The sequence below is a fragment of the Rhinolophus hipposideros genome (genome assembly GCF_964194185.1).
Source record: "Rhinolophus hipposideros genome assembly, chromosome: 11".
Classification (NCBI taxonomy): Eukaryota; Metazoa; Chordata; class Mammalia; order Chiroptera; family Rhinolophidae; genus Rhinolophus; species Rhinolophus hipposideros.
Window position 1 is genome coordinate 33,061,149 of NC_138057.1, and position 22,641 is coordinate 33,083,789.

Consider the following 22,641-nt stretch of genomic DNA (forward strand, 5'->3'; position numbering starts at 1 on the left):
GGAGAAATTTTGCTTCGTTGTAATCATAAAATGTTGGAAATAGAAGGAGACTTAGTTTTAAACTCTAATTTGGAAAGAAAGAACCTAAAATTTAGAGAGTTGAAGTGATTTTCTCAAGGTCACGGAGCTTTTTGATAGTAGAAGAGTGACTAGGATCCATATCTTCATTTACTGGATCTAGTATTCTTTGAATCTGGTAAAAAAAAAAAAAAAAAATGAAGTCACAAGATACCGTGACCTGCTGGCGGGCCTGTTTGCTTGCTCAGTTCCACATACGCAGTATATTCTTCTTTACCAGTGAGAATAATGACTCAGAATTTTTTCCTATGAATCCAAAATTGCCCTTCTGACATCTCATGAAATCCTCTCTCTGAAGCCTTATTATATCTCTGATCTTTATGAGGGTTCAAGAAGGAAGAGTCTAGGGTTATTCTCTGAAAACTCTCCACACAGAGTATATTTCATGCTCACTTGGATATTTTATCATACTGGTTTCTCTGGCAAAACTTAGACAGAAATCTTCCCTTCCAACATCTTGTTGACGAGGCTATTTTATACACTGAGGATGTGCGGACATCACATCCCACAAGCAGAATTTAGAAAGGGCTTGAAATTTAGAAATGGAATCACCTTTCTGGCAAAGAGAGAAAGTGTGATGAGAGAAAGGCAATGGAGCAGTGTGAATCAGAAACCCTTAAAAGTTCCATACCCTTTAACTTTGAAGGAAGTAGTGGGAAGTATGTCCCGAGATTCAATTGTATTATTATTTGTCAGTACACTATTATAATAATGAAAAAATGTGATATAACCTAAGTATCCAATAACACAGGGTTGGTTAAATGAATCAAGGTACATCTATGAAATGCTATATAGCTAATAAAAAATGTGTGGTAGAGCTATTCATGGAAAGATGTCTAAAACAGAGCCTCCCAACAAGCATTCCAGGCTCTGAGTTTTGATGATCTTTGCCCTCATGGGAGCTGCTCAGGATCTAGTGTAGCATGAGCTCCCAGCTCAAATGTCCTTTCCTGTTAACCCTAGGGTGCCATAAAAATAACTGTTACTTTTAAGTGTGTCATGATATAAAAAAAAAAATCAGAAAACTGGTCTAAAGCATGAAAAAAAGATTATGAATTATTACTATAAAGTATTATATGCTTTTATAAACAGAGATACACTCAAATGTCTTCTGGGAAATATACCCGGCCTACATCTGCATGATGGGAATACAAGTGATTTTCAGTTTCGTGTTTTTGCTCATTTACATTTCTTGTTTTTAGTGAACGCTATTCCTTTAATAAAAATAATACTGTAGCGATAATAATTTTAATACTTAGCCCTAAGTGCTTAATATTCTTTGTTTTGGCCTCAAGCAGGCCTATGAAGTAGGTACTACTATTATTATTTTCATTATATAAATGATATTTTTAAATTCTAGATTTGAAGCTATTAGGAACTGGGCAAGTTGGTGCAGGCAGAAAAGAAAACGTGGAAATGAGATATCTGAAAGGCAGAAATAACAATAAAATAGAGCTAATTGTCTGTGGGAAGCAACTATGTATGCTTCTAGGATACTGAGGATTATAGTGTTAGTGATCAAAACAGAATCAAGGAAAGACAAGATTATATAAAGATTTTAAGGAAATTTAAGGGAATGGTTACTTTTTAAGAAGAAGCTGAGGTTGGCTCTTGTCGATACTAAGGAGATGACAAAGCACGTTGGTAGAAATGTTAGATGATGGCTGGAGCTCAAGTGAGAGCGAACTTTGGACAGTCCTCCACAATGGACCCATTGCTGAAGCATGCATGTGAATGGACTCTCCTGAGAGGAGAATGTTCAGAGAAAAGCAGGGTACCAAAAGCTTTAACCTTTAGGCCTTGTCTCCACATGGTCCCGTGAAGTTGATTTCCATGGGTGGAGTGATGATAAATGGAATTCCAAGGTAAATGATGACAATGATGACAATGGGTGACATGTTCAAATAGTTTTCTTTATTGTTTTTCCTTGAATCAAACGTTACTTGATTTCTTTTTTTTTTAAAGTATAAGTAGAAAAGATATTTAATAAGCTTATAGGGCACATATAGGTGAGCAGCACCCTAGAAGATAGGGTTTAAGGTGAAAAATACACAAGCCATGTGAAGAAGTGATCAGAAATTGACAACTGAATCATGATAAATTCATGGTATACTGCATTTAGGAGGAGGAAAGGGATCAAGTTAATGAAAATACAAAATGTAAGGTCCCTTATTATGTATAACTATAATGAGCAAAGATGTAAATGTCTCAGGGTTTCAGGGAACCACGACTTGAAAAGGAGTGTGCTGTGTATGTTTATGTTGGGTCATGTAGAAAAGGTCATATTTGGCATTAAGAAGACCTATATTGGAAATATAATAAGTACATTTCTCTTCAAGTTCCCTCCTTTGAGTAAAGTTATTAAATAGAATACAGAGGACATCAAAGAAGAATGACTCCATGACTGTAAAATGTACTTCTAAAGACAGGTTAATGAACGTGGCATTATTTTTGGAATCAAAAGATCAAGGGATAATTTAATAAGGATCAATATCATTAATTCATGCAAGGTTATTGTACAGAACTTTTTGGCATCTTTATTGCAGGCAGAACAATGGGAAATAAACTGAAGCTATTAATAAAAAACAATCCCCCCAAAAAGTTCATGTGCATACATACACATACAAAGACACATCCCACTCATACATATACACATACAAGTTTATGTTTTTATAAAGAGTTTAGAAGCATATGCGTCAAACTACTAATAGTTATTATTTGTATGTGATACAATTAGAGGTGTTTTTATTTGTTTCATATCTGTATCCTCTAATTTATATTAAATATGAAATACTTGTGCAGTAAGAAAAAATATTTTTTAGGTATTTATAGAAACAAATATGCCACTTAACCTCTTACTCCTACCACACCATCAATCCCTAACCTGTAACACTTATTTTTCATAAGATTCTGTGTAACAATAATACTCGTACCCTATTTAATCTTTTTCAGATGTTAGTGAAAAATAACCACCTTTCAGACAAGATCATTGTTCTGCCAGGGAAAATTGAAGAAATCTCACTTCCTGAGGCTGTAGATGTGATCATTTCCGAACCGATGGGATACATGCTGTTCAATGAAAGGATGCTGGAGAGTTACCTTCATTCCAAAAAATGGCTGAAAACAAATGGTGAGTTGGCCAATCCTGGTTTGAAAAAATAGGCTAAATTTTCTGTAAAATTTGCCATCCTTTTCCCCATATTCAATTCTTGACAGAAAGGAACAGAGAGCATTTTGTAGTTCACCAATTCTTTGATTTTCTCATCTTGTTTTTCCGTAACAAATGACCTAGTCTCCCACCATAAAGATATTGATGGCAGTGGCCCACATAGTATTCAGTATGGACCAGTTCAGAATTATGCATTTTTGTCCTGGTTTTATCACTTTCTTCCTTCAGGAAGAAATATTTGACCTTGTCTCATCTGTATTATTAAAAATAATCTCTTAAGCCTTTTCAAGTGTTGGCCTTCTATAATGTGAGAAACTGGTGTCTGCTTGTTTTTTCTGACATACTCCTTTTCTATGTGGTTTTTTCCCTATGATCACCGTCTATATTCGAGATAAAAATACAAAGCCCAATGCACATTTGTGCTTACCAAATGTCTGCCTATGCTAATCAATTTGCATAAATTATTTTATGAAAACCTTACAAAGCATGAATGATGAGGGTTTTTAATTTATTTGAATGGTTAGTGCTGAGATTCTCCATGATTCTTTACTCCTTTCCCAGGGAGCATTTGGCAGTGCCTGAAGACATTTTTGGTATCACAACTGGCATCTAGTGGGAGAAGCTAGGGGTGCTACTAAACATCCTTCAATTACAGGACAGCCTCTCACACATCAAAGAGGTATCAGCCCAAAATGGAACAGTGCCAAGATTGAGACCTGGCTTAGTGGGAGGCACTATTACAATCCCCACTTTATCAAGCGAATACTGAGGCAAAGCCACTTGGCAAAGACACATCTCTAATAAGTGACAGAGCAAGGATGTGACCCCAGGTCTGTCTGACCCTGAAGCCCACACTCACAACTCCTACACAGGCACTGAAGATTCACTCTTCGTCAGAGAGAGCGCAAATGTTCCAACAACACATTTTTTAAATCGAGATGTAGAAGGTATCGGGCCAGTTTTAACAGCTGCATCTCTCATGAGAATTGCAGCTTCTTGCCTTAATTGTTTTACTTTAAATTACCAAATGTTGTGGCTTCCTACCTTGATGTCCATCCAATGAAGACAAAATAGCAAATAAAAGTACAACTTGTACTCACCAAGTTACGCAGTGTATGCATGTGAATAAAGCCTGAGCCTCATCTGTAATTTCCTACATGTTTCCAAATTTAGGGGCTCATAAATATGCACTTAAAAAATTCATGTGCAAAAAAGAAACCAAATAACCTTAGGCAAAGTATGCCTGATGTCCAGAGCTTCGTTAGCATTTCTGTTGTCAAACAGCCCGGATGACCTTGAAAGCCTTGTGTCCAAGCGATAAAATTGAACTGTGAGAGATGACAGTGAAGGAGTAAAGCTGCTTGGGTTTCCTCCTCATGCCCCCCAGGAAGGAGTTTGATAGTTTTATCTGGATTTTTTCAAATGGCTGGGTGCTTTCATGTGATGACATTTCGCACATAGTTAATTAATGTGCATCTGATTGAGCCTCTCTAAGCTGAGCATTTCCCCAGATACTTGAAGTGGATCTGAAATTTTGTATTGGGCTATGTATCTTTAACTAGACAAGTTGAAGTAAATACTGATTTTATCAGCTTTCTACCCTGTGGGTTCCTGAGGGAAGAATGATTGACTTTTTCCCTAATTATTTTTATTTTCCATCAAAATAAGACATAGTTTACAACATCAAATAATGACATGAAGGGTTATAATGAAAATAGTAAACCTCTGTCACATGTCTGCCTATCTGAGTCTGCTCCCCAAAGACAATCCCTTTCAACTCTATTCTCTGTTTCTCCTATTATTTATCTACATATTTGTATGTAAAGCTATCATATTGCTATTCTTGTCACTCGGCGGTTGAGAAGTTAGTTCTCCTACATAGCAGCTCTTTCACGTCTTGACGCACTCTCCCTCCACCTAGCCTCTCACTATATTTCTTAAGGTCCTCAATCCCTTATCCTAACCCTTGGGGCCAGATACACTTCAGAATTCAGAATCTGGAAGACTTTGGAAAGATAATAAGAGTCATATACCATACAATATTGAATGCCTCCATCGGGATCTGGGGCATCACTCCACAATGAAATACATTCTATTTCTGCACCAAAACATAGGACTATGCATGGCAGGTGAGTAAATGAGGACTTAACTAGGCTCACATCAGTTCAGGTCAGGTTCGGCCACCGAATGATATTGCAAACTCTGTTGCTTTTAAGAGCTTTTTGGATTTCAGAATTTAAAGAACTATGGACCTAGATCATTATTGGTTAAATATTGGTTAAATCAATAATCAGTGTTTACATTATTATGACAATGTAAATGTTGTTAAGTGCTGAATCAGGCGATATAGTAGGTGCATATAATTATGTATTTTCTCATGTAATCTTTTGCTTTTCTTGGAGCTAATTGCCTTGTTTTTTCATTAGCTTAATTTTTTTACATAGCCGTGACTAATTTTGTCCATGCTCCAAAAGGTCTGACAGATCCTGTCAGCATTTATTGTGTGGAAGCCTTCCTCCTGTCATCCCTCTGTCCTCTACCACTCATGAACTGGTTGGTTTCCAGGCTGTTGCATCACTACCATACTTTGACTTGCCCTCATCATTCTTGTGTCTTCCTCTTTTTTGGTTTACACCATCATTTTAGCAAAGAATATTCTCCAACAGGTCTGGAGAATGGGTGCTTAAGAATTTACTTTTTATTGAGTCTGTGTTTTGCCATATTGCTAGGTAGAGAATTTTAACTTGAAAACCGTTTATACTCAGTATTTTTTAAAAAATTCAAGTTTATTGGGGTGACAACTGTAAGCAAAGTTACATAGACTTAAGATGTACAATTCTGTAATACATCATCTATAGATCACATTGTGTGTTCACCACCCAGAGTCAGTTCTCCTTCCATCACCACATATTTGATCCCCCTTCACCCTCATCTCCTACCCCACACCCCCCTTACCCTCTGGTAACCACTAAATTATTGTCTGTGTCTATGAGTTTTGTTTCTTCATTTGTTTTTCTTGTTCTTTTGTTGTTTTCAGTTTTATATACCACATATCAGTGAAATCATATGGTTCTCTACTTTTTCTGTCTGACTTATTTCTCTTAGCATTATAATCTCAAGATCAAGGCATCTTTCTCTGGTTTCTGGTTTCCAACATTGCTATTGAGAAGTCCCATGCTGTTCTGATTTCTGAGCCTTTAAAGTGACAGTTTTTCCCTGTGGACACTTTTAGGATCTTGTCTTTATTTCTAGTCTTCTTAGTGTGAAACTTTTAAATTCTTGTGCTAGATGTGTAGTGAGTATGTTAAATCAGAATATTCTTTTTCTTCAACTCTTGGAATTTTTCTTACATGTCACCTTTGATGATTTCCTCTCCTCCATATCTTTGGGATTTTTATTAGGCTTGGGCTCAGAACATTCTCCTCTGAAGCTTCCCAAGTTTATACAAGTAATGACACATATTACTTTTTTAAGGTTGTTTCATATCTTTCTATCTTGAAATTGAAAAACCAACCAGCAGTCATTATTGTTTTGACAGCAACGCATGAGATTTAGATGATGACATGAATGATGTTACGATCATGCTTTTTCTCTGACGACCTTGGAAAATACCCTAAATAAAACAATCTTTTCTGCTTTAACAGACATTGAGTTAAAGTGTGGGGCCCTTGACTGTCATGAGATTCCAGCCCTGGATTTTGCCCTTCCACTTGTTAGCTCAGAGATTGCAGCTGAGCCACTTAAATGTCCCTGTTCCTTAGTTTTCTCATTTATAAAATGGACATAAAAATAGAAGCCACTTCATATTGTCATGAGGATTAGATGAATTAATACATAGAAAGCCCATAAAAAAGTTCATGGCAGAGTTAACAAAATCAAGAAATTTTAGATGTTTATTTTTTTTGACAGCATCTCACATTTCTTAGGTGATCCTCATTCTGAAATTGGGTTGATAATTCATCTTTCATGTGCAGTTTAATAAATGACTCTGAAAAAGAAAAAGAGTCTACCTAAAATGACAGGAATAGTAATGCTGATCACCAGATAAACCTGCTCAGGCATGCTAGTCTAGGTGTTCGTTTGCCCGCCAAAGAATCTGCCTTTTCCCTGGGGAGGTCGGGAACCAAACACAAGTACTGGCGTCCCAGCATGGAGGATGGTGAGCCTGCATATAAGCATAGATTCTAACAGCACTTAAAAAGATAGTCAATATGATTATACATAGACAGCGTCTGAGAAGGAAAGTAATGTGATAGAATGATGGAATGTTGATTAGTTTCAAAGCTAAGTTGTTTTTACAATAAATAGGGAAAAACTAAAGTAAGTACCCAGAATTCCAAGCACAGGACAAACAGAAAAGGAAACAGCTGCGGAGGTAAATATGCCAGGTTGGATGCCTCACCGAGGACTCTACAAGCTTGTATCATTACACAGCTTTGGGACTTGGCTTTGGTATTTTTTTTATATATCCCCTCTGATCTTCTGCCTAATTTTTTTATCCTTGCTTTGAGGCAAAATTATATTTTAGACTGCTGTGTAATAAAAGAAATAAATGAAAGAATGGAATTGGTCAAGTGGCAGGTAAGTAGACCCTTTAATCAGAAGGCAGTAGGAGTCAACTTGTGGGTCTGTTGTCTTTTGCTCATTAGGAATGATGTTCCCGACATTCAGCGACATCCATTTGGCCCCCTTTTCTGATGAGCAGCTCTACATGGAACACTACTCCAGAGCCAACTTCTGGTAATGTTCTGTCTTCCCTTCCTTTTCCTTCAGAGTAAACCAGAGTTTCTAAAATGATTGACCTTTAGGTCACGTATTTGGGGCGAGGGCTGTCCTCTGCACTATAGGATGTTTAACAGCATGCCTGGTCTGTACCTACTCGATGCCAATAGCACCTTCCACCCAGTTGTGACAACCAAAATGTCTCCAGACATTGCCACATCTCCCCTTGGGGGCAAAATCATTCCCCCTTGAGAACTGGAATAGACAAATCAGAATTGCTTATGCAATATCAAACACCTAAAAGACTACCCTGATGCTAAAATTACAACGGCTTGCCCTGCCTGTTGGACCTCCCTTCCCACTTTTCAGCACCGATTCCTTTGGCTCAGGCCTATGGCTTCTGTCAGAACATGCTTTTTTCAGAGAACATATCAATCAGTACACCTCGATGTAAATGAGTTGATCAATTTATTTTGTTCTTTTTGGAGTTTTCTTACTAATTGGCTGTTGGCTTTGGGCAGTTCACGTTACCCTCTGAGACTTGGTTTCTTCATTTGTAAAATGAGAACTAACACAAAACCCCTGCCGGTCTAAACCACCATTCCTTCTGGCATTCTTTTCTGAGTCCTGGTTTTTATGAGGAAAAGAAAGGAAGAAGAATGAGGATACTGGACTCATGGGAGGGAGAAAGAACAGATATCATCTGAGTGGGAATGTTAGATGTGTAGAAGGAGCAGAGGTATGTGCTGGCAGATGGATGAGGATGGATGCTAAAATTTAAGCCTTGAGTTCTGGGTGAGGTGTGCAGGGTTGATTTCCTGGGTTTTCTCCTTGTAATTCTGTCCCTTGGTGAAGAGGCAGCAAATAGGATGTGCTTTGGTTTCCTGGGTTACAAAACTCTATATGGAGTGGGGTCAAAGGGCTAAGATTTTTCTTTTCCCCAATCTTTTTTACTCGCAAAACTGGCTTCTGTACCACAGATTTATAGTATTTCATTGCTTCTGTACTCAATCTGTAATTCTGAAACTTCAAGCAACACATGTTCCAATGGGGGTGAGTGGGCTCTTGGTGCGTGGGGGTCAATGAGATGGGGGAGACATTAAGTATGATTATTGTTCTATAAGGTCATGCCATCTGTAAATGTTTATATTTTAAATGTGACCTCCTGAGTCAGTGGAGAAGTCGGAGAGTTAGGAATGCAGATAGCAGAGTAGACCAGTATAGTTGGGGAGGTTGGTTGTTCAGTCATTCCTTATATGACCTTCCTACTGTACTATCTGCTGCCATCTTACTACCTTGAGAATATTAGTGATCTCAGTGGACTGGCTAGGCTCCCTATCAGCATGCAAACATGCTCCTATTTATTCCATCTAAAAAGAAAAATGAACAAACTTTCTAATATCTCACTTCCCCACTCAGCTACCACTCGTATCTCTAAGTCCCTTTGCAACAAAATTCCTCAAAAAGGTTGTCTGTACTCAGCTGTCTCCAACTTTCCCCCCTTCAGTTTCCCTCAAGATATTCTATCAAAACCCTCTTATTAAGGTGACCAGTGCCCTGACTGCCCCATTGCTAAATCCAGTAATCAATTCTCACTTGTCAACTTGTTTAACCTACCAGCATTTGAGCAGAATTTGAAACACTTTTTGGCCCCAATTTCTTTCGATTTTTCTCCTGCTTTACTGGTCACTTTCTCAACCAGCCTTCCTCTCATTGTTACTTGTCTCCTTAACCCCTTGATGTTGGAGTGCCTCAGGACACAGTCTTTGGACCTCTTTGTCCGCAGTTCACAGTTTCTGCGAACTCCATATTTTGCCATAGCCAACTGCCTCCTGGACATCTCCTCAGGGAGACACTTATCATGTCCAAAACTCAACTCCTGATCTCCGTACTCCCATTCCAAACCTGCTCTACTCATGATCTTTCCACCTCATTTGCTGATAGCTTTCTCCTGCCATTTATCAGGCCCAAAACATTGGCGGCCTCCCCTTTTGTACCCCATGTGTAAATCATTAAGAAATTACGTTGGTCCTACTTTCAAAATATATACAGAATCTGACCAATTCTCAGTATATTCACTGTTCTCTCCTCATCTCAACACTGTCAGCTCATCTTGATTATTCCAATAGCTTCTTAACCCGTCTATTCCCAACATTCCCAGAACCTTCCAGTGGGTTCTACCCAGTCTGGCTCCTCATTTCCTACTACCATGTTCAATCAGCTCCAGCCGCATAGGCTTTCTTGCTGATCCTCAGACATATCACACGTGCTCCCACCATAGGGCCTTTGCATTTGCCGATCCTTCTACCGTGTTTCCCTGAAAATAAGACCAGGTCTTATATTAAGATTTGCTCCAAAAGATGCTTTAGGGCTTATGTTCAGGGGATGCCATCCTGAGAAATCATGCTGGGGCTTATTTTCCAGTTAGGTCTTATTTTCAGGGAAACACGAAATCTAGAATGCTTTTCCCTCGATATTCACAGGGCCACTTCGTTCACCTCCATGACATCTTTGTTAAATGCCTCATTCTCATTAACACCTACCTTGACCACCCTATTTAAAATGGCAGCCATACCACTCCCAATCCCACTTTTTCTGCTTTGTGTTTCTTTTTCTCTAGAACTTATCACCTTCGAAAAGATATATAATTTCTTTCTTTATTTTTGTTTCTTTTCTGTATCCCTCCTGATAGAATGTATGCACTGCAAGGCCAGAATTCTATTCGTTTTCACTAATGTTTCCCAAGCACCCAGAATAGTGCCTCCTTCAAGGCAGGCCCTCAGTAAATATTTCTAAATGAGTAAAAACTCCAATAATCTCAAGAATGTACAGAAATAATTTCTATTAAGATTTTAGTTAGTGTATTTCCAATTTTTCTGTTCTTTCTCTTTACAAAATTAGAATCATACCATCAATGCCATTTAATAGCTTTTTTCTTTATTTTTTTTTTACTTTGAAAATACCTTATTGGTATTTTTTTATGCCTTTTAGATATTCTTTTGCTCCAGAGTGTTTCTTTTGTGGCTCTGTCATAATTTATTGACTCGTGCTCCAATGCTAGGTGTTAAATTATTTTAATTACTGCTTTAGTCCTGTAAATTATAAGAATTAACACTAAGGCGTTGTTTCTATATTCTGTGAGTACATAGAACTTTATAGAATTCTGTATCCTAAATTTTATAAGAAACAGTGCTAAAGTAAGTATCCTATTATAGAAATCTTGGTGTGCATTCTGATTATTCCCTTGTAATAAATTGCTAGAAGCAGAATCACTGGACCAAAAGGTGTGAAGAAGGAACTTTAAAAAAAATTGTTCTTATATATTGCCAAATTGCCCTGTGGAAAAGTTTTACCAATTAACACTTCCACCAGTAGTATATGAGAATGTCTGCTGAGTCTTGCCCATACGGGATTTTTTTTTTCAATGCTAATTTGATTTGCAAAAAAAAAGTAGACAGTTTATTTTTAATCTGCATTTCTTTGATAGCTGGTTCATTTGAATGGTTTTATTTCTAGTCAATAAGCACAGAAATATTTTTTCAAATATATAGTGATGAAAATTCCCAGCCTTTGCTTTCCTTCTAATTCCCCTGCCTTTCTAAAGTGGGTTCTGCACTAGACTACGAGCGTGTGGGCTTTTTGTTGCATTGATCCAGGGAATAGGTGGTGAAAGCTTGCATGGTTTTTGTTAGAGAGGCAAAGAAGTAGAAATGCTGGCTGAGAGGGAAGGAGATGAAAAAAAACCCCACGAGTTTGGGTATATTCTGAAGGAGTGAGCTGAGAGACTGAAGGACAGCTAACAGGCTACATAAATAAGAACATCAGATAGAACCAGTTATCAGCCCTCACCTGACTTTCCCAGCAACAACGCTTTGCACCACGGGCCCTTCACTTCTGGAGCCTAAATCACATTGTCCTCCTTCCTACGGGCCCCAACTTCTCAGTCTCCTTTGTTGACTCCTCCTCCTGACCCAAATCTTCAGCGTTGGATTGAATCCAGCTTAGTTCTTAGATGCCTTCCTCTTTCTGTCTATACTCACTTCCTACTGATCTCATTCTGTCTCCTGACTGTTAATACTATCTTTAGGCTGACAACCCCCATAAGTTAGAGCACCAGCCCAGACCTCTTTCCTGGAACCATAGATTTTGGGTGTCCATATGGCTGTTCACAAACCTACTTGGATGTCTATCAGGCATATTAAATTTAATATGTCCAAAGACCAGCTGCCTCTTTACCACCAGCGCCCTGCCCACCACTGCAAAACAGAAAAGAAACAAGCAAAACAAAAACACACTGTTCTACGACTGTCTTGCAATAATCTCTCAACTCATTTCCTGTTTTAAACAACTGAAATGTTCTCGCTAATACATAATTCGAACCGTATTCTTCAGCTCAGAACCCTCCAGTGGCTTCCCCTCACCTGCATAGTAAAAGCCAATGTTCTCGCAATGGGTAGTAAGACTACATGGTCTGGTTCTACTTGCTACGCCTCTGACGTCTCCTGTTGCTTGCTCTCTTAACTCTCCATTCTGGCCTGAAAGGCTGGTCTCCTGGCGCCCTCTTGAACATACGAGCTTTCTCCCACCTCACTGCTATTCCCTCTGCCTGAAACACAAGATAGCCCTGTGGCTGGCTCACACCTACTTCAGATCTTAGCTCACATTCATCTTCCCAGGAGGCCATCCATCAGTTAAAAATTGTCATCTCTTCCCTCCTGGAAATGCTTATCCCACTTCTCACCTCATTTTCCTCTATAGCACTTACTGTCCTCAGCCATATTATGTGTTTTTACTTATTTTATTTATCTTCTGTCTCCCCCATGAGACTATAAGTTCCATCGATTGGCTGTTTTGTCCCCATCATCTAACCTAACTAATAATAGTTGCTCGATACATTTTTGTTAACTGGAAGATAAATACATTGATTTATAAGAATTTTTTATAAAGGATATTAAGACTGTTGTATTTTCTTCAGAATTTCCAATTTGCCTTGTAATCTTTTTTGTGTTGTTTTCACCACAAAAGAAGTGAAATTTTTTTTTATGTAACTAAATCTGTCAATATTTTATTTTATAGTTTCTTTTTTTCCCCCTTTATTTGGAAAAGGGCTTCCCCATCCTGAGTCTGGTATTAACTTCCTTCTACTTCTCTCATGTCTCACTTCTTCCATGTAACATTTTAAAATTTACGTTTAACTCTAAAATTCATTTTAGTTTAAGTATGTGGTAAACATATAATTTAACCTTTCTAAATAGCCAATGAAGGAGTTCTCTCTTAGTAGACAGGATTACTACATTGTGATGTTAGCAGCAGCCACTTACAACATTAATAATTTCCTTTTCTTAACTTGATTAAGATTTCTGGGCCCTTATTAATTAAGATTCTGAAAAGTATCTCCTGAGAGTAAAGCTCAATCATGAAGAATCATCATTCAGAGCCGCAAAACTTCTTTGTGTGATGGGTATTGCTGGCAGTATTGAAAATGGCTGGTGTAGGGGTTTTAAACCAATGTCTTTCAATACAATTATAAATATGTTTTCATATAAAAGAATATATCTCCATAGAATCAACTAAGAGGAATAACCAAGTATTCTCAAGAAGTTGAAAATGAAGCTAGTTTACCTTATTACATTTGTTATAGTTCCAGAACATAAAGGCATAGGCAAACAGGCAGTAGTTGAAAGCTGGATGAATCAGACTCTAGAAGCAAGTTAATTGAATCTCTCTGAGACTCAATTTCCTTATTTACAGTTTAAGATAACGATGTTGTTGACCTGGGGATGGGGGAGTTTCAGTTTCAGCGATGGGCCCTCTATTTGTGCTTTGCTACCACAATAGCCCTTTCGTCACAGGGCAGTGTGAGGGTTCTGCCACATGCTGAATATGTCTGTCCGAATTGTACATCAGGGACTGGGGAAATAACCACAGGGTGAAGGTGAACCCCTTGGACCCCCAGTGTTAGGTACTTGGTCCAAACCTTCATTTGCTGCTGTCCCCCAGAAGCCCTTACTAACCAGAGGCATTCTGAATTCCCTGGTATCATTGTCAATTCAGCCATCTTATCTAAAATTCCTTTAAAAATCGAAGTAGTCTCCTTTCTCTAACATAGTTACTTTGTCCCAGAAAGCCAGGTCCCTCTGGAGAAGGATTGGGGAATATTTACCATAGAGGCTTGCGATGGCTCTGCAGCCCTTCAAGGGACTGGGCCTCCACTTCAGTCGTGGACCAGTGGTCTCTGCATCCACGATTCGGATCTGGCAATTAGATCTGGAAATTGGGTGAGGGGCCCACTCTTTCCATTGTGACTGTTGATATCATCCTGCTCACCAGCTAGCAAGATGTTGTTGTTGTTGTTATACAGGTTGAGTACCATTTTAGGGACAGTATCTGTCTCACCTCTCTGGTACCCTGGGGTCTATTAGCAGCCACCACAGATCCCTGTGGATCAGGGTACCCTTGTTACTACTCTAATCTTGTTATCTGACGCAGTAATAATGTAATTCTTGCCTATGACAGTTAATTACCGCTTTCTTGCTTTCGACATTCTGAAATCCCACTCAAACTGTGCTCATCAGGAGCACAACTTAATGGCAACATCACCTACCTATCATCGATCTACTGAGGACAGTCACCCTAAACATCTCAGAAATGCCACTGTTCTCTCACTGGTTCATTCCCTGTGACATTTATGAAAGGAAGGTTTCCTGGGTTTTGTCTGAGAACATAGCCAAGTGGACTGTTCTTACATCTTCCATAGTAAATCCATCTAGCTTTGCCACCTCTCTGAGCCTTCTAACCTTTCCTCAATCCTATGCTGCAGGAGTTCTGGAATCTCTACCTCAGGCCCTCATGATAATGAAGCTTCAAAGTGACATCAGGAGACTATTAGGACTGGTATCTTGCTAGAGCATTGAATCCTGTGTGCGCTCCCTGTCAATTAATCTTGCCCAATCCTGACTGACGTTCTTATAATCTAATTCCCTTAAAATCCACTCTCATACGTATATCCCTGATTCTTAGCAGAAAATCTTAACCAACTTCTTTCTGCCATTTCCTAGGTATAGAAGTTATCTCCTCTGGGAATAGCAGTTGTACTTACTGCTCAGGCTGTGCTGGAGTGATCAGCCTGACAGCAGTGAGGGATCATTAGCCTGGAGGCAGACCTTGAGAGGAAGTAATTATCCTGCAAGGCATGGGCTTCAGGAGACATTGTGCAGTCTTTAGGCAAAGGGCAGCTGCTCTCCACTGGCAACACAGAAGAGAATTCAGCTTCTGCTGGCCTGCAGGATTCAGGGGAGTTAGGAAGGTGTTTTCAAGATTCTCTGCCTTGTTCGGTCAACTACCCCAGTCCCAGGTCTGAGTGCTACTCTTTCCCTGTCACAACCCCAACTGTGATACGTAAGACCTGTCAAGGTTGCACATCCAATCTCCTTTGCAGCTCTTCTACTATTAGTGTTTTACTATCTTGGTGGGTTTTCTTTGTGGGGGGGCTACTGAAGGGGGCATAATTCTGGTTTCAGGAATGTGGCTTGTCAAATTCTGTACCTGATTTTTAGTGCAGCAGGCCTGGAAGTACCAAGGAGACAGGAATTCCCTTAAATCCTGTTAAGGAAGTCCTCTGGGTTTCCCAATATGTCTTAAGTAGGGAGTTGGCTGCCCTGAGAATATAATTTTCTTTTTGCAGTGCTTCCAATGCTGTTAACAGAGGCTTGCCTGCTCCCCAATCCATATGATTATTGTCACCCGAATGCTTCACCTTCAACGTTTACTGCATCCTGATTAACCACCAGTGAGACTGTTAGTAATTGTGGTGAAACCACATACCAAGGGTTGTCACCCCCCACTAGCAATGAGAATTCTATTGTCATCAAGCTGATGAGTGATTCCATCTTGAGGATCTACATTTTTAGGGCCACACCTGATATTGATTGTCTTAGCTTGGGTTCCCCAGGAATCAAGGTCTTAGACAAAGCTTACTTATATACATCTTTATTGAAGAATGTAGTCCCAGTGAAACAAGAATGAGGAGAAATAAGAGTGAAGCAGAGAAGAAGGGAGAGCAAATGCGAAAGTGTGTCACTGAGTGACCACCACGTAGAATTGAACACCAAAAGATTGCTTGATCCCTCAGGACCATCTTTAAGAGGATGAATCAATTATATTTTAGGACAGTTTATACAGAAGGAAAGGGAGAAGTGAATTTATCCACTGGCTCTTACCTCCCCATTAGGCAACTATTCACCCCTCAACACTAATTAGCCTGCAATTCTGGGCTGTGCATGCATGGGCACCAATCGTTCTCCTGGCCCCTTACGGCAGCGTCGGCAGGGATGCCCTGGGGCAGAAGGGGAGGGACACCCAATGCAGGCCTGAAGTGATGCACTGTTGGGTTGTCCTCATGTGGAGTCAGATGAGCTCACACCTTGATATAGCGGGGCCAGAACACGTGGCCAAGGAGTCCAGGGACAAGTAGGACTGAGCCGATCTGACACTTAAAAGGTGATTTACCACTTAAGGAGCCAAAAGAAAAGGAACAAGTTTCTTTTTCAGAGTATTATGAATGGATGGTATGTATTCATCAAGAGCAGAGCCAATTGAGTGATACCAGGCATGCCATTGGTGAATGGCCTGTAGTCAGTTATTCTTGACAGCAGTCAGAAGCCGTGCTTGCAAAGGACAAGGGAAGATAAATGTAAGCAGAATTCTGCCATAAGCAAAGAGAGCTCCTTTCTCACACCTGTCTACTCTGAGTGTGCTAAATGCCCTGTTGACCATGTTACTGCTGAGAACCACATTGTTTTTAAGGGAATCCATTCAGCTGAATGGACAAGATGCTAAATTTTACTGAGAAGATAATGGATGGTTTGTTCCTAGGCTAACTCTGCCCCCAAACTGAAATTTCTACTAGAGTTTCTTTTGGCATAGGTAGAGTTTAGGCCTCTTGTCTTTCCCGAAAACATATTGGGCCCTGATAGTCACTGGTTTATAGAAATACTTTGGATCAAATAAGAACATTTCAAATTACTATGTAATACAACCAAATTTTTGTAAGAAGCTAAGTATATGCAGAGTATCACAGAGAAAGAACTTTTGCAGGAATACTACCATGACCAGTGCAATTATGTTTGGATTTTCATAGGCCACTGTCCTTGTTTCATCAGATTTCAGTGATTCCTGGAACCGTAATTTCCTTTCAGCTACGCAGTATTTCTTCTTGATATTTCCTCTGTGTATATCTGCAGCTCTTGGACTCATCTGGCATTTGCTCATAGAAATAAGCTTCAATTTCTATATCCATCTTTTTATGTAAGTTATGCCAAACTCATAGCTCTTCTATAATATTCTGCCTCTGGGCCCATCCATACCCATCCAGGCCTGTGTGGTCAGGGATGTAGTATTGCAGTTTCTGGGTACTCGGGCATCAGAGCTGTCCGTTTCCAGACAGAATTGCCAAGTCCAGCAGACACCCAGCTCACCGTGCCCTGGCCTTGTTCTAATTGCTAACACAATTTAGTTCAGTACTCACAGAATTAGGACTCTACTGAATTAGGCAAAACTCAGAACTATGTTTATAACACATGTGCAGGCAGGCTCTTATTAACTATTTTCTTTAGTTAAGACTCTTGGTTTTAAGTGACCAAACACCCAATGAAAAAATGGCTTATGAAAAAGAATATTTCTGAGTTAACATATCTGAAAAGCCCAAGAGCAAAGTCAGTTTCTCAGGCACAAATGGATTCTGGGCACAGATGCTGTCATTGCTGCATTCTAGGATAGGTTTTTTTCTCATGGCAGCAGTGTGGTTTCCAGCAAATCCAGATTCATAGACTCATAGGTCTGTGTCCACTTCTCCTTTGCAGCAGTTTGATAAAAGTCGTAACTCTCATTGAGCCAGATGTTTAACCCTAGGTGTGTTGCCAAGGCCAGGGAGGTAAGATGCTCTGATTGGCTGCGGCTGAGCCACATGCCAAACTTTAGAGCTGAGGGCTCTAAAGACCATCCAAACCACAAGAATTGAGGGTGGGGAAGAGGTGCCTCCCAGAGAAAGATCTGGTACTGTTACCAGAAGAAGAGCAACTATTTGCTGGTAGAACAAATAAAAGATGTCTTCTACGGTTATCTTGACTGATCTACTCTTCCTTTCAATACAGGCTTCCATGGATCCAATTCCTATGCAAACCAGTAAGGTCTCAATTCGCACTGACGTGCCTAGGAGTAGTCCCTGGCTTCTTCTATAGAATCACAGGCTTTCCCTTGCTTTCTATGAAAGAGGCACAGTCTGAAGCTTGTTTTTGGTTTGTTTGTTTGTTTTTGTTTTTTTTTAAAGACCTGCGCACCCTCTTCCCCTTCTTCTTTATACTGGAAACTGTGTTTTTACAAATACAAAATGTATACACGTAGAACATGTAAAATATAGCTCACATTACTTTGCTGGAGTTTAAATCAGCAAAACCAGAGACATAGTGAGCAGAGCATCTTTGCAAATACCACTTTTCACAGTCGTATGTCTCCATTCTGCTGATGCAGAAAATTGTCAGAAACAACCAAGCCTCAAGTCCTGCTATACGTAAGGAATGAATGTGTAAGAAATCAAATAAAGATACAGTTTGTTCCTAGACACGCATCCTCCTCCTGCCAGCTACTCCCACCAGACCATTCCAGCCACCCTCTTGTGCTGCATTTTCAGCACCGTGTGTGACTAGGTGACATTATTGGATTTTTGCTTTTGGTTTCTAGATCTTAGGGTTATATACGAGGTGGGACAATTAAGTTCACGAACTCATCCTAGAAAAAGTGCTACATGCCTCACTGCTGAATATCACTATGGTCACCTTCGAAGTACTCCCCTTGGGAAGCTATGCACTGATGCCAGTGCCTAGTCCACCCTTCAAAGCAATTTTGGAACTCTTTCTGGAATGGCCATCAGAGCCTTCGTCATATTACCCTTGATGTCCTGAAAGTCATCAAAACATCTTCCTTTCAATATTTTCTTTATCTTCAGCTAAAGAAAAAAGTCATTGGGGGCCAGACCAGGTGAGCAGGGAGGGTGTTCCAATACAGTTATTTGTTTACTGGCTAAAACTCCCTCACAGACAGTGCCGTGTGAGCTGGTGCATTGTCGTGATGCAAGAGCCATGAATTGTTGGCAAAAAGTTCAGGTCATCTAACTTTTTCACGCAGCTTTTTCAGCACTTCCAGATAGTAAACTTGGTTCACTGTTTGCCCAGTTGGTACAAATTCATAATGAATAGTCCCTCTGATATCAAAAAAGGTTACCAACATCGTTGCAGCAAGTTGGTGAACTTAATTGTCAGAACTTGTGCAGAATGTCTTTCATCAGCTCGGCATACCCTAGATTGTTAGTTCTGGTAGAACACAGTACATTAGGATACCCAAAAGTTGTTCAGTTGTCAAGCAGCAGAGTAGGGTTTTCCTTCCCTCTTATCTTCTTCATTCCTTTTCTTTATTTTTGGTCTTTTTGAAGAAGGGAAGCTTTTAATGGGGATGAATAGTTGTTTGTTGTTAGAATGAAGAAACAAAGATTTTTATTAAAATAAAATGTCCGAGTTCTGCTATGAGAGAGTGTGTTCATATAAGCCAGAGAGAGGAGTGCTTGCATTAGAGAAGCCCTCCACGGTTGGATCGGGAAGACCAGTGCTAACTTCTCCAGGAGAACTCAAGGCTGCACCACTCTTCTTGGAAGACAAATCCGGGACACTGGTGGGGAGAAGAGGTGTGGGAGGGAGAGGAAGGACAAAAGGCCAAGGTGGACTAGAGGAGAGACAGTGAGAACAAGAGGGACCAGAGAGGGGAGGTTCTCCTGGACGCTTCCCCAAGCGAGGCTCTGCGTGGAGAAGGTGGAGAAAGTTAATGGGGTGATAAATGGGTTGCCTCCTCCTCTGTACTCTGGGTGTGTTTTGGCATAGTTAATAGTAAGATGGGGTCCTTCTGGACTGTATTTGCAGGACTTTCCGGACGTTGTGTGTATTATGGTGGAGAAGGAGTGGGGAGGGAATAGGAGTACCCTTGAAATTTGGAGGTCAGGACAAAAGAAACACATATAGACTCCGCCTGATGAGCTCTGTTAACGTGGAAAACCAAGTTAACGTGGAAAATCAAACCCACACAGAATGCAAACAATAGGACTGATCCCCGGCTCCCAAGTCAGCAGATTCGTTTCCCGAGCCATCCCTCCACAATGTATCACAGGAGACCCAGAGAGGTGCCAGCTCCCATCTGCTTTAATTATTTTATGTTACATTTCGGGAGATTGAGATTTCTAAGAATTAGAAATATGGTCCAGCCAGAAAGTTTTTAAAGCCCAGGAAGTGGGCTCTTTGCCCACAGCTCTCCGTCTGCCCCAGGAACGGTGCCCATTTGCACCACACTGATCGTGGCTGCTGGGTTTTCATTGGCACTGAACACATGAAGCGAATGTGTTCAGACTGGGCCCCTTGGAGAGCTATGGTTGTATGCAAAGAACAGAGAGCCATTCTCAACCTCAGCCACTGCCAGGTAGAGAGCTGTCTTTGTTCTTGGGGTTTTCTCTTTCACCTACTTGGCGACAATTCTGGAACAGCTAACTTAGTAATATTCAACCCTGACTGCACGTTCGAATCACCTGTTGAGCTTTGGAAACAGACAAGCCCTAGGGCTACACCCGCCAAGTCAAATAAATTCACAACTGGGGGGATACAGTCCAGGCATCAGCACTTTCTAGAAGCTGATCCCATTTTTTTAATGGAATTCTAAAGGAAGGACAAGCTTGGGTCCTTTCAGGCTCTCTGGGAAATTCTGTTTGTTTCTCTCTGTGTGTTTCTGCCTGACCCTCCTTCCCTTTTTTCCTGTCTCTCTTTTTCTCCCTCTCTCGCCATCCCTCCAATAAAAACTTTTGTGATAATGACTTATTTCCCCAAAAACACATCCATTCTCCTTCTAAATACTGAAAAGATTTTTTAAAAAACATACAATGTTCTGTGTCCAAGCATTTTCTAGGATTGTAGGAGTTTGTTTTAAGTACGTGTGTTTATAAAATGATATGCATCACTGTTTGGCTTTACCTGTGGGCCAGCCTGGCGCTGGCTCTGGTAGAAGGATAAGATTAGGAAATAAGTAATGAAGCCAAAGAAACGTGGGGGAATGATTTCCCATTTCTCCTTTATCCTTATTGGCACCTGTGCCTACACATAGGGCCATTTAGGACATCAAGTTCTCCACTCATTCATTAAATAAATATAAAGAGACATATACGTTGATAGATATTTTCAGTCCTAACAATATGTGAGGCTTCATGCTAATGCTGTGCACTGATGAAAAAGAAAATACTTCTGCTTTTAACTGGCTAAAACTTGGATATTTCATCGTAATACAAAGTTTCACATTTTTAAATGGAAATATTTGTTCTGACACATAAAGATTGAGTAGAAATTAACAGGGCAAAATAGGGAAGGGGGCATTCTAGGTAGAAGGGACAATAAGGAAAGCCTCGGAGGTGAGACACAGGACAAGCCCTTCAGGGTCTGCAAGTAGCTCCGTGGGGCTTGCATTTTACCTGGGAGTTGAGGCCTGGCTGTTGACTTAACACTGTCAGTTCTTATGAGGGTATGTGAGGCTTTGCCCCCTGATTTAAAGCCTTACTTTCGCTGGACCTTCCATGAAAATCTAACTGCACCACATTTTTTTTAATGTTTGTTTTGTGTTTTTTGTTTTGGTTCTGTTTTGTTTCTTTTTGTTTTTATCTCTCTTCCTGTAGGTTGGCGGGCATGGGGTTGGGGGAGGATGGAAACTGATGAATTAAATTCCCATCTGCTTCACAGGCTAGATAACACACACATCCTTATTAAGGAAGCCTCTTTTCAGTGTCAGGATAAAGGCCTTCTGTCGTCAGTGATAAGGCCCCCCAAGCCTTTCTGGAGTTGGGCCTGGGAATTTGAATTTTTAAGAGTCTCCCCCAAGTAATCCCATGGTACCACTGCCCTAGTCCCTAAATGCTCAGAGAACGGTAGCCAGCCAACACTTAAACATCACTGTAACAAAAAGCCAAGCACTGCTCAAAGTGCTTTCTAGTATTAACTCATTGAACTTTTGCTATAATCCTACAAAGTGAGCTTATAATTATTCCCATTTTAGAAATAAGGAAACTGAGACAGAGTTCAGGTGATTTGCCCAGGCACACAACTAGTCGATGGTAGAGTTTGAATAAAGCTACTTTTAATCCACACCTTAGATTGCCTCCCTAAATAGCCAAGGCCAGTGGCCACACAGTACCTGCTGCGCAACCAGTGGTGTGCTAGTGAATGCTTTCCATTGAGGGGAGGAAGCATGATCTGTAGCATTTGCCGATTTCTGTGGGCCAGACGTCATGGAATCGGAAAGGAATGTGCACAATGGACTGTGATGGGCCTGCTCCAGTGCAGACTGGACACAGCCATCACTCACTTGTGACTCTGCCTGGTGTCTGTCAGCCACGACAGCCATCATGCACTCATGAGTGTAGGCTAGGGGCTACAGAAGAACAGAAAAGGAAAATCTGCTTCCTAAAACCATGGGAGTGTCCAGAGGCTTTGGAGATCTAAAGTCACGCTCTGGGTGGGGGTAATAAGAGGGCCCAGGAGTTATATGTTGGGACTTGGACAGCGTGTTAAAGCAGTCAGCCATCTTGGTGTGTGAGG

General features: G+C 40.3%; 1 protein-coding gene across 5 annotated transcripts in view; it reads left to right on the forward strand.

The window, feature by feature from the left end:
• Positions 1–22,641, forward strand: part of LOC308504976 (histone-arginine methyltransferase CARM1-like) — a 231,913-nt gene that overhangs the window by 187,512 nt on the left and 21,760 nt on the right. For all 5 annotated transcript variants that reach the window (XM_081066633.1, XM_081066631.1, XM_081066630.1 and 2 more), the window contains 2 exons: positions 3,031–3,208; positions 7,897–7,987. In XM_081066633.1, the coding sequence (XP_080922759.1) occupies positions 3,031–3,208; positions 7,897–7,987 (269 nt within the window). The remainder of the gene's footprint in view (positions 1–3,030; positions 3,209–7,896; positions 7,988–22,641) is intronic.